The 13,386-nt window shown below is 39.9% G+C and overlaps 1 protein-coding gene across 1 annotated transcript in view; it reads left to right on the plus strand.

Moving 5' to 3' along the window:
- Positions 1-13,386, plus strand: part of trip4 (thyroid hormone receptor interactor 4) — an 83,284-nt gene that overhangs the window by 7,247 nt on the left and 62,651 nt on the right. Inside the window, exon 11 of the mRNA XM_015040172.1 lies at positions 194-285. Coding sequence (XP_014895658.1) covers positions 194-285 — 92 coding nt within the window. The remainder of the gene's footprint in view (positions 1-193; positions 286-13,386) is intronic.

The following is a 13,386-nucleotide window of genomic DNA, read 5'->3' on the forward strand; positions in this document are numbered from 1 at the left end:
GTATTTTTGAACCCTTTATAGCATTCTGTTTTCTGGTTTTTTTTTTTTTTTTTTTGGAGAGTGCCTATTAGTGGGACAGCAAATTATTAAGCCTTCTGATAACAACATGCTCAGTTGGGAATAGGTTGAAAGTGGTGCGAACAATAGTTTGACGTGTCCGTAGCTGATGTTGCTGCTCTCCTCGTCTCTGCAGAGCCAAACTTTCCCAAAGATTATCCCACCGGATGTCTGCTGGGCTGCGTTAACGTGACCGAGTGCCTGTCTCAGGAGCAGTTCAGACAACAGGTTGGTCAATCACATCCTCTGGTTATACTCATTTTGAAAGGCACTGCAACACTTGAGCACTATTTCGTGATTAAAATTTGAGAGCTGTTGATTTTGTTCTCGTGTTTCTTCATGTTCTGTGTTTACACCAGAGGCTGGAAAATTGTGTCTCACACTTTCTGACTAGCTTCAGAAAGGACACAGTTTTAAATAGGCGACTCAAATCATAATAATAATAATAATAAAAATCCGATCTACTATTAACCTAGAAAGTGTGATCATGTTTAAACGACGGCTGCAGTATAATTTCCTGCCAGCAGAGGTCAGACTGCGCTGCTTTTTATTTGCCGCATCATATTTTCTCCCAGCAGAGGCAGAATGCGCCACAGGAACTGAATGCTAGGCTTCTTCACTGCACCATTATAAATCTGATAGTTAAACACTCAACAGTCACTCTTCGTTTGGGGAATTGGGAAAAAAAAGTGGCTTTTCTCTAAAGATGTCTTGTGATTCTACTTTCTGCCTTAATGAGCTTACAAACCTCTAACTTAAGCTTTTATTTCTATTTAGCATAAATTATGGCACGGTTGGCAAGTTTAAACTAATCTGAACTGATTTGCCTCTGAAACTGAAATCATTTGTTTTTGTTGTTTAAACGTTTCTATGTTTACCATCCATTTTATGTGTCATTAATATACTGAATGTTTATTAGAGATTTAAGAAGAGCTTCTAATATTCATAACAACTGATTTTTTTCATTGGAAATCTCTGTGACCTTTTAAATAAATGAATAAATAATATTGGCTTTAGTAGCAATACTGCTAGTAATACTAGTGATGTAGAGTTTTTTTTTGAAGGTGTAGCTTTATATTTATGTCTCTACGGTGCAGTGCAGTCCTCCTTCGTTTCTGTCCGAGCATTTCTGAAAAAGAAATGCCTGCCCTGCTTTGCTTTGCTGCGTCGTCAGCTACTGAAGTCTTCGTGTTTTACATGCACATAAAGGCTTTCAAAATTATATTCCTGAAGCGTCATCAAATTAGCAGTCAATTTAATTGTCTGTATTCTATTTTATGCCTCTAATAAAGTTTGATGTTGTAATACCAATAGATACTGATGCAAAAATAGTGCAGAGACCGTTTTTAATTTGTTTTTATTTCCACCATTTCAGTGAATGAAGTGAAGCAATCAGATGCAATTCATTTTAATTATGCAGCTAATGTTTTTGTGATGGTCCTGTGTACTGGCATGTTTTTTTTTTGTTTGTTTTTTTTTGGGGGGGGGACATGTTGGGCAAATATACTCCAGTCTTGCAAAGCTACCAGCTTTCTCGCAGATGTTTGCACACACTTGTTTACTATATTAGACTGGAGCCGATCACATATGGAAATTGTCTCCTGTTGCAAAACAGGCTCAAGGGACGGGAAAGAAAAAAAAAGGAATAAAAACAAAAAAAGCATCTGTGCTTTTCTTTGAGCCATGTTCTACTCATGTTTTCATGTGTCTTTAAGACCCAGTTTCAAATACACACACACACACACACACACACACACATGCGTCTTTCTGCATACAGCCGGTTGTCTTGTGTCTGAAAAGCTTTCAGAATGTGTGCTGCGACACGATTGCATTCTGACTGCTGGGACCTGTAAATTTAAGGGCTTTTTTTTCCCCCCTTTGTGCTTCATTCTCATTCTCTCCTCCACCACTCATTCCACCCAGGGCTGTAAAATCATGTTTGCAGGCTGTGTGACTGCCCTTTCATCCCGTGAAAGGGTGTGTGTGTGCATCTGTGTGTATGTGTCCACTTGCACTGAGCAGCCATAAATAACCCCTCCTCACACACACACACACACACACACACACACACACACGCACGTGCGAGCACATATAATGGCCCCCGTTTAAAAAAAAAAAAAAAAAAAAAAAGGAGAAAGTAAGGCAGATGAAAAAAAAAAAAAAAAAATGAGTCAACCAGAGAGAAATAACACCACCAAACGCCTAACGATGGTGTTAAGCAGAAGGTTAACGCACATTTCATTCAACTTGGTGGAAAAAGTAGCATCTATTATCCATTTAGCCTTTTAATCTCACTTCCTTTCTAGTCCCAAGGAGGCACGTTGTGTTGGTGCATAGTAGCACATAGCTGTGCTGCTAGGCTGAGTGGGTGAGGTGTAGGATTTACTGTCCTGAGCTGGCAGCTGTGGGTGGTTAAAAGAGGGGTGGTGAAGGACAAACAGCCATTATTCTTCAGGCTTTTCTAAATCTGTCCCAAGTGATGTCTGAAATGTATTCAGAGAAAGTAGAATGTGGGCAGATCAGGAAAGACATGAGTGAGGCACTAAACATTTATATATGTGTAAAAAGAAAAAAAATGCTAAGAACGGTATCACCACTTAATGTCGTCCATGTGCCGTAGCAGTCGTTCCCCTGTTGGGGCGCTGCTGCGTAGATCAGCACCGCAACTGTAAGAGTATAGAAGCGGACAGTATAGAAAGCAAACCTGGGCCGAGCAGGGATTTCGTTGGCTTGACTTGCACCGATTCTTTCTCTAGTCAGAAACTGACTGCTGTATTGATCCGTCCTCCAGATAATCTCTCACTCCATCCAGCTCCCCATCCCCCACTACCACTGATCATTTGTGAGCCATTATGATCTGTGCTGCCTCTCTCCTCTCTCACTCCTCGGTGCTCACTCAGCAGCGGGGAGGAGAGGCTTGACTGGCAGAGGGTGGTGGGGATAATATATGGTGTCTTGCAAAGGTTTTCACACCCCTAGATTTCACATTATGTCACATGAGAATCGGAAGTTTCAATGTATTTTACTGGGATTTTATGTAATAGGTGGTGTGTAAAAGTGATTCTGAGTTTTTTTTTGGTTTTTAAACCTTTTTAACAGATTAAGAATCTGAAAAGTGTGGCATGTGTGCACCAACTTACCTGTGCAAAGCTTATTCTTCTTTGCGAGATGGAATGGATAATGTGTAGACGGAGCCATTTTGGAATGTTGCCACAGATTTGGTTCTGGGGTTTGACTAGGCCATTCTAGCACATGCTTTGATCTGTTGCAGTTCTGGCTCCATGTTTAGGGTCACTGCTGTGATTTAAGGTGCATTTCTGCTCCAATCAAAAGCTTTTCAGGTAGTGTCGTATTAGTTTTCTTCCACACATGTTTTGCATGCAGGCTACCAAAATTGACCTTTTGGACCACATTCATTCACGTTTTCCATGTATCCTCATGGCAAACTGCAAATTGGCTTTTGGTTTTCTTTTGCAATGGCTTTTTTTTTTTTTTTCTCCCTTGCTGCTCTTCCATAAACGCCAAATTTGTGAATTTTCATCAGATTCTCCCAGATGAGTTGTGGGATCTGTGCAGCTTTTCCAGTGCTACTACGGACCTTCTTGCTGATTTTCTTGGGTTTTTGTTTATTGCTTAACTTTGCTTCAAACCTATTTAGAAACTGAGATTAAACTACACAGAAGTGGACTATGATTACTAATCAGGAGACTTCCCAAGTAATTTGCACTTGTCTTGTCGGCTTAATTTTTTTAATAACATAAAACCAACTTTTAGCTTGAGGAAAGCAGTTGTTAGAAAAGGCTGATTTCATCACTGCATTGGATGACCGGGTTGACATAGTTTAGTCTCCGTCATTCAGGCAAATTAAAAAAAAAAAAGTTTGTTAACTTTGGGCTGCACATGTCAGACACATCTATGTTAGAACACATTTTATGGGTTCACACCTGCAGGAGATCTCAGTAAAGGTCTGATTTCTATTTAGAGATCATATGAGGGGCTTTAGAGGAGGTTTGCATGGCACAATTTGTACTTTTTTTCTGTTTTGTGTTGAGTCAAGTGGGATTGTTGTAACTATCCAAAGATCCTCAGTATGAAATGATGTCGAAACAGTTTTGCATCATTCGCAGATGTTGAATAAGCTCATGAGCGTATTTTATTAACCACAGGTACTCAGCGTTGAAGTCTGACATAACACATCCCCCATCCCGGGAGGAAATGTGAGATACACACATATTTGAGACATGACTTGTTCTGAATGGTTTCCATCAGCAGGTTTCAGCTGGTGTCGACTCACGTCTGACCTCTAAAATACACGCTGCACGAACAGAGCTAATTTTATTCTGCTGACTGAAGACAACAACAGCAAATAGAAAGAAGTAAAAGGAGGAAGATTATTTAAGGTGCGGTAAGAGGATAAGCACATGTTTGAATAACCTAGAGAGAAAGCTGCTTTCAATTTAGCTGCTTCGCTCAGAGAGTCCTGCTGTTTGAAATGCTCAGTCACCGTCGTCGCCGACCAGGACCAGTTAACATTTTCAGAAATAAATCGCTTTCCATTAATTTTGATTGCATTTGCATTGTATTGGTGTCAAGTATAAAGGAGCACCCCAGTGCACGTTTCTAATATCTTAAAGGAAGACTCAACCAAGACAATTTTTGTGCTGTTTGGTGTTTTTATTGCCAGGTCTCTTGCTTAACAAATCAGGTTGTTAATCGGTGTTTAATTTGTATTTAAAGCAGCGGCGTTATACATTTTCTAGGCACACGGTGCCGTTTCGTAGGACGATCAACTGACTATGTTACCTTCTGTGGTTAACAAGGTCAACAAAAGGTTGTTAACCTCTGTTAAGTTGTTAAAATGCTGCTCAATGACAGCATTTTCTGTTAAGAAAATGTTGTGTGTGTATATATATAAAAAACAATTTGATTTAGCATCATAGCCGTATCTGACACCTTGAAATAATTTCCCTCTGTCTCTAAGAATTTTGTCATCACTGCTTTGCTTTGCCTTTCTTTTGCTTGTTTTTCTCATCAACGCAAATCAGAGATTAGATGCTCTGCATAGACTCAAAAATATAGTTTAAGTCCAGCCTTTCACAGAAGTCAGTTTTATCCATTCCAAAACCCATTTTGAGATGTTTTTGGAATCACTGTCCTGTTGGAACATTCAATTGAGTTCAGTATCCTCAATTAATTGAGCATATTGTAAGGTTTAATAACGAGGATCAATTGGAGGGAATGTGTGATTGAATAGAAATGATTTTTTTTTGGGGGGGAAGTGTCTTGAGACGACTTTTATTGTGAATTGGCACCGTATTAATAATTTAAATTGAGTTGTGTTTAGGTTTTAACCATCTGACCCCATAATCATTCTAAGATTAAAGGAAAATGGTCAGGATGTTTAAAAATCAGCCCAGGTGAAATTAAGAATCAAGTCTTGGTGTCGTTATCCACAATGAAGCAAGTGTGTCGTATTTATAGATTCAGAGGGTGTTGACCAAAAAAGAAGTGCCTGCTCCAAAATTAGTACCTTCAAAGTTTGACTTAAATTGGCAGCTACTCGCACAGAAAAGCCAAAAGACTTCTGGAGAAAAGACTTACGGTCAGACGAAACAAGAAATTGAGCTGTCTGGCCACAATGTCAAGAAGTATGTTTGCAGAAGTGAAGGGGAGGTTTTTAACCCCAAGAAAGCTGCACCAGCGGTCGAGCACAGTGCTTAAAACTGCTGAGGGTCATTTTAGCTGCCGGTGAAACTGGGGTATAGAACAAAGTGAATGGAAATGGATTCACAACACTGGCATGGTCACTCCAAAACATTAATCTTACTTCCAGATAGAAGAAACATTTGGAAAAACATTTGGTTTTTCCAGCAATTGAAATGGTGAACTTTTTCTCTTTTTTTTTTTTTCCATGGAAAAAGTAGACAAAACCATAACACTTTAGTAATAATATTGGTATTGTCACACACTGGTTCCTATAAATGAAAAGATTGGACCTTGACCCTAGTGCAAATGTTTGAGGAAAGATTTTATCAGTCATTTGTTTTGTTAATCATCGAAGAACCTTTACACTCATGCATGGTTTTTAAATAATCCTCTTATAAGGTCAGGAAAAGTGCGGAGAATACACACACACACACACACGCACACGCAAAAACACAACACCCGAATCAAATCGGTGCTTAATGTTGTCACCCTTTGGCAGGTAGGCCATTCACAGCACCGCCATACCTCTGTGGATCTTGGCCGTCTCATTGTCTTCTGTCTCTTAGTGTAATCCCAGATTGACTCAGTGTTGATGAGATCAGGGGTTTTGTTTGGGCCAGGCCATCTGGCGTTCGACTCCTCGTTCTTCTCGGCGCTGGAGATGGTTTTGTTTGACGTAGTTCTTCTGCGGCAGACTAAACTGGGAATCATCAGATGTCTTTTTCAATGAACGGTTGTGTGTATGTGTGTCGGATACTTTGAAATGGTTTGTTTTGTTCTGGGTAATTCCCTCTCACTCGCTGGCATTTTTATTTTATTTTATTTTTTTTCATTTTTTATGAGTGCAATGTTCTTTAATTTTAACAAGGCTGTAAGTTGTTGGGTGTAATACTTTATCACCGCGTGTTTTTAATCCGTTCTTGTTTTGCAGCTCGGCGGGATCGAACGCACAAGCACATGTGAGATAACTGGAGCCAGGCTAAGACCACATCACACAGCTCTGAACCCGTAGCCACTTATCTGTTAAAAGAAGTGCTGGTTCCTGTGGAATTCCATTTGTGTGCGCTCTCCTCCTGACCTCCACACTGGAGCTCCCGTGCTTGTTAGGCGAGCTGGAAGCTCCGGCTGATGCCTGAGTTTCCTTGTGTGGTAATGTGATATTTATATGCTGAAAGCCTTCCTGCCAGCATGCCTCTCACACTCGTGCACACACACTCTGTCTCTCTAACACACACAGGATATATTGGATGCATTCCAAAGGAAGGGAAGTCATGCATTTCTTTTTTCTTTTTTTTTTTTTTGCTTCCCCTGTTTTTGTCTGTAACATTGTTCGAGTCCATAAAGATGGCTACTTGCCTCTTTTTTTTTTTTTTTCTTTTTTGCTGCCCCGTCTGTCATTGCAACCCCACCCCAGGTCAGCGGTGTAAAACTGTAAAACTTCATAAACGATTCATTTTATGTATGTCGAACAGTCGTGCGGACTTATTGTCAGTCAAGCATCTTTCAGCCTTTCTGGTGAACCTCGTTCATGCGCTGACATTCCTCCCCTTCCTCCCTCTTCCTCGCTGGGCGGTTTGCCATTGCAGAGAGGTCAGACATCATGTGATTCTGCAGCACTGTGTAGAATGCATTCAGCTAAGAGCCCCCCCTCAGCACTGGACGGCGACCAGACAGACCTCAGTCGCAGGTTTTCCACAGCATGAAAAATACATCGAACCATCTGCCAGACTTAAAATGGCCTGCTACTGCTGTCCACAGACCACTTCATTAAATGTCACAGTCCCTGTCGTTTGGGAAGCTGACACTCAAGCCCCTTTATTATCGGCCCCCTCGCTGTGTTCTCATTTAGCAGCCTTTGTTCCCCGTTCTGTATGCTGATCACAGGAATATGAGGCAATAAAGAAAACCATACGTGCCGCGTTTCAGGCGGCTTTCTTTGATGCTCGTTTGATGAGAACAACTCGCATTCAAGGAGAGGTAACTCAACACCAATCTGTGTAGAGAGGTTGACTAAATTTCAACATTTTCATCATCTTTTCTATTTGACTAATTCATTGGTGTAAAAAAAAAGAAACGTCGTCCTCCAGATATTTTAAAACTACAACAGTGTCTTGTCTCTCTCTGCTTAAGTGGAAAATGGCGCTGAGGTTATAGTCATTATGTAGTCATTACTCCTTCACAGTCCTTGAGACTATAAACAGGAAAGCCTGCAGGGTATACCCTGACTGTTGCACCGTCGACTGATATTATTGACTGCTGACAGGAAATGGAGTGATGATGGTAAACAAGTGATGGCAGATCTTTAGTTAGTTATCAAAAACTCAGGTTTGGCATTTAGAGTTTCAGATAAACTCCATAAATGTTTGTTGTCTTCTCGGCTTAATAAACTTGATATTTGTGATTGGTGGAGCTCAACTGATATGCCCAGTGCCAACATTTAGAAATCAGAGCAGCTGAATATATATTTATTTTTTTACTTGATATTGCATTTTTGGGATGTGGAGTATCTATGCATGCTGATGCATCAAGCCAAATATTAGAATTAGAATTTATTGTTTGTCACTGTACACATGCACAATGAGATTTAAGTTTATATTTTTTTTATACTTTTATATTTATAAATACACACATACACATATAACATCATAAAATTAGTGCAAGTGGGCGTTCAGGTGTTAATTACATAAATATCCAGGCCGTTCCATAATGCCATGCTGCCATCAGCACAGCATTACGTCATATACAGACATATCCTCACTATCTCAGCATAAACTGTCTTCAATTGAAATTTTAATGAATGTTTTATCAGCATTTTTAATTATAGCATTTTGTAAGTACTTGAGTTTGCTGATGATATTGTAGTCCCAACTAACTAGGGAGCACTAACGTATTAAGGTTTCAAAAGGCTTTCCAAGTAAAGTGCAAGAATTACAGTTTTCTCTGGTTGTGGGAAGCAATAGCGCTCCGCTGCTTCTTCATTAGTTGCTGTACCCTGCTGGCTAGCTGCCTAAGCAAGGCATTTACATTTTCTTCTGCATATTAGACACATTTTGGCTGCTTTGAAATAATTCTGGTTGCTAAAAGAGCTGTGGTTTGAAAACTAAATCAGCAACCATGAATCTGTACTTAGATAATGCTTTCTTTTAATAGCTACAGTTAGCGAGCTATGAGCTAGCTATAACCTGTCTATTTAACTGCTCTACATTAATAGTTTTACTTCATAAGTAACAGAACAGAAAAATAACGTTAAATATTTTGCACCAACAGCATCTAAATTACAAAAAAAAACAATAAATCCATGTTATTACTGTAATAATTAGTATGGTATATAAGCAGAACCAATTCAAGTTTTTCTGTTATTTAAACAAGAAAAATTTATCATTCGGCACACCTTTGTTTTGATTTTCAGTCAAGTGCTGTAAAAACATATTTTTACTCGTAGTTGATATACTGGTGACTCCCACTTGTGTCCCTTCCCAGTCCTAACGTTAAAGCTGAGCATCCGTTTTGTTTTTGTCCGTATGAAAACAGTCTTCGGGTTGCCAGTTAGTGCTCTCGCTGTGAAATAAAACTCCAACTGTGTTAAACAATGTTTGCATAAAACAAGACCTCTATAGATGTTAATGTTGTGATCTTCCTAATGCTTTGCCGCAGGCAGAACTCTGCCTCCCCTTCCCTATAATAAGCTTTAATGAAGCATGGAATCAATATGCTTGACATTTATCTCCCATCTTCACATCTGGTGTTTGTTGACGATGCCCCAAAATGGCTCCTCATGAGGCCAGCGTGTGTGCCAGCTCTGTGTTTTGGAAGAAGGAAATGAGTGAAGGTTGTGTCAACTTGTGTGGCGTAGTCTGTAAGTACTTTGCACAAAGCCAGCAGGCGACCATGTTTTCCTGCTATGATGTTATCAGGGATTGTAAAAGATCTTAGCGTAATGCCTTTCCCCTTCTAAATGCGAGAGCAGATATTACCCCTCACAGAATCTAGATAATTATGGGGGTTTCTGCGTTCTCCAGGCGTGTTTATGCAATTGCTCAATGTCGCGTAAGCCAGTGTGTGCTCATTGGAGAGTGATGTTTATCCCTCCAAGCTACAGCCTAGCAGCAGTATTACAACGACAATCTCTTCTCAAGAGGGAGAACTGGAAAGACAGAGAGCGAGAGACTCTCTGCCACTGCGGGTCAGAGATTACAAACTCAATTGTACTCTGCTGGGTGACATGTCTGCTCAGCAACTTCCTGCCAGTGACAGCAGAGGAGAGGAAAGTATGGAGAGAGAGAGTAAGAGGCCAACCGTGCTTCTAGTGCCATTAATCTTTCTCTCATTGTGTTCAGCAAAATACAGCCTCCACTTGTCCAGTAAACCACTAAGTGGGACTTATTTTCAGCTAGCATTCACAGTAAAAGTCATTATGACTTCTATAAATAATACATATTATTATTAGTCAGGGTTCTTTGCACAGTGGGCTGTTGTTGTTTTGACATTTTTCTTTTAAATTTGCTGTTTGAAGGAAAAATAAAAACCAGTTCCTTAAATCCGGTGGATATAAGGGGACAGAGACATGGCCACGTGCGTGCGTGGGTGTGTGTGTGTGTGTGCGTGCACCCACTGCCCACATTCCCGTGTACATTTGTTCAAGTGCTTGGAACACATACAGTGACTCAGCCAATCGCATGGCAGCAACTCACTGCGTTTGGGCATCTTGATGTATTGAAGACTACTCTGTAATCATCAGAATGGCAACAAAGGGGGATTTAAGTGACTATGAATGTAGCGTGGCTGTCGGTGCCAGACAGGCTTTTCTGAGTATTTCAGAAACTGCTGATCGACCGGGATCGCTTCCATTTACAGAGAGCGATCCAAAAAAAAGGGAAGCGATGCAGAGAGCAATTGATGAATACAACTTTCTGCAGCCAGAGGAGAATGGGCAGCTTTGTTCACGATGATGCAAAGAGACTAGCAGCTCAAAGAACCAGTTGTTGCAGCCAAGCTAGGCGCAGTGCCGTCTTTGAAAGTAAAACACATTGAACTTCGAAGCAGCAAAATACCCCAAAGGCTGCTACTCTTGTGAGTGAAGAAACATAAACCGGAGTTGGTTTCCACAGGCTCACCAAAAATGGACAATAACAGAAAAATGTTGCCGACGTTCCCTTGGTAGGGCCAGTTTGCTGAAACAATATAATAGCATGGATTTACATGTGCTATCATTTAACTTTGTCCAGTAAAAGCTAGTGTTTTTGGCTAGTGGCTGAGAATGATATGGGGTGTGAAATTAAAAACTAGACTTAAAAATTTTAGATCAGTCATACAAAACGCAATTGGTTGTCATGTTTTTGTGTGAGTGTGTGACATTATTTGTCAGCTAAAATAATTTTTCTTCAATACATACATCTGTTTCATCGTCAAGATAGTGTGCCCCATATGCCCAACTAATTCAGAGTGATATATGAATAAGACTAAGACATGCTTTAGCGCTTGGAAAACCTCTGAACTGCTCGATACTGAGATGAAACATGCAGTCTAAATACATTGTATTAAAATTTCCTTAAAGATTTGAGACATTTTTTAAGTTTGAGCTAATATATACTGCTCAAAAAAATAAAGGGAACATTTCACTTTAATTTTGTGTGTGGCTCCAAATCCAGGCCTCCATTGGTTAATAAATTTGATTTCCATTGATGATTTTTGTGTGATTTTGTTGTCAGCACATTCAGCTTTGTACAGAACAAAGAATTCAATGAGAATATGTCATTCATTCAGATCTAGGATGTGTTATTTGAGTGTTCCCTTTATTTCTTTGAGCAGTGTATTTTGGTTTGTGTTGCCTGACAGTCACCTAACCTTATTACTGCTACATCTACAATAGTGAAGTAAGCGGTTTAAAAACATGAAGATAGGGAGACTACAGAAAAAGAGATACTCTGACATTTCACACTGAAAGCAAATTCTTGTTTTGATTTATCAACAATATTGCAATTTTCACATGGCGACACTGGAGAGAAAATTCACATTTTTACTGACTTGAATGAAAGCTGTGACTACTTCATTCTTGTCCGTCTCCCACGTTTAGTGAGGTCTCTTAAAGCTCTGGTGCACCGGCCCCCCTGCCACGTTTCACTGGGCAAATATGACATGAATTGCTTTTGCAGGCTCAGTGTGTGAAGCAGAGTATTGATTTACATGCAACACCATTTTCTTACCTTTCAAATTGCCGGTGGTCAGCGCTGCACGAATAGCATTCCAGGTGTTTTCTGCTTCGTGTTTGGAAAACAGGCATGTTATCACCATGAAAGAACACATCTTTTTTCCATTTAAATGAGCAGCTCTTTTGCCGAGCAATTTCTCCAGTCGTTTTGAGTCCAGATGTCACTGTAATAACATTGGAATTTCCCAAAAGCAACAGAGCCATTCTCTTCCCTGGCCTTTAGTTCAACCTGTTTGTGTTATTTTCAGACAGACCATAGAACAAAAAGTGTCTCACTTTGATTTAGATCAAATCAAAGTGAATTCTTAATTTTCCTAGAGTTTAAAGGGCCAGTGTTATGTCTTTTCCAGGCACATAGTTTCATTTTATAGCACAATTAAGTAACTATGTTACCATCAGTTGTTATGAAAATGCTGTATATACCAAACATGGCTTAACCCTTCTAAACCGGAACGTGTCGCCGGCAACACATCCACATTTGCAGTACCGTAATTCTGCCACACTTGGCGCTATCTGAAAAATTCCAGTGGTTTCTGAAAGGGGAGTCATTGCACTTTCCAGCCAATATCGGGTTATTACGGTAATTTCACAGCTGCGGCTGCAGAGAGTGAAATTAATCTGGGGGCACTCGTTTAATAGACGGTAAATTGCTAGAATAACTTACTGGATATTGAAAGTTCCAGTTATGGATAAATGGGTAAATATATCATCTCACAGGACATTTAAATAACTACTTACAATTAAAATAAGGAAGAAATATATAGGTAGACATTTGAAATTCAGGCGTAAAAGGGTTAAAAGAACTTTGACATCACAATTTAAACACCTTGAAAATTTAAGAAGCTTCTGCTCTTTCTGACACTCCGCCGCCAGCACGTCATCACAACAAAGCCTTTTAAGACTTTAATAACGTTTTTGTTAGCAGTTCTTATGATGAGTTAGTCAGACGGCTTGTCCTCCATAGCAAGCCATCTACTCTCTTCCACACTCAATTAAAGGATATCCACCAAAAAACTCACTTTAAAACACTTCCTTTTCCTGGAGCTAGAGAGGCTGCAATAATGAAAGTTGTGCATGGAGAGATTAGTTTGATGAAATCCTACTCCCTCGATGAAAATAAAACGCCTAAGTTTTAAACACAGGGAATGCTAAAGTATCTATCTTGTCCTCCATGCTTTTAAAATTCTAGAAATCTGAGCTCTCACGGGAGGTAAAAGCATAACTTAACAGATTCTTCTCCGTTCCACACGTCAGTCAGTTTATCTTAATATGTTGTAGGTTTTTGTAGAGACGGATGAAGATAACCTAAACTTCCCCCCCGGCATAAAAGTCAACGGACTGCCTTCCCTGAATGCCCCCCGCCTAAACTGTGCAGACTGCCAACCTCCATAGGAAGGAGCAGTTATTTCCCACAG

Source organism: Poecilia latipinna, unplaced genomic scaffold (genome assembly GCF_001443285.1).
Source record: "Poecilia latipinna isolate Pla-1442-1.1 unplaced genomic scaffold, P_latipinna-1.0 Scaffold498, whole genome shotgun sequence".
NCBI classification, from domain to species: Eukaryota; Metazoa; Chordata; class Actinopteri; order Cyprinodontiformes; family Poeciliidae; genus Poecilia; species Poecilia latipinna.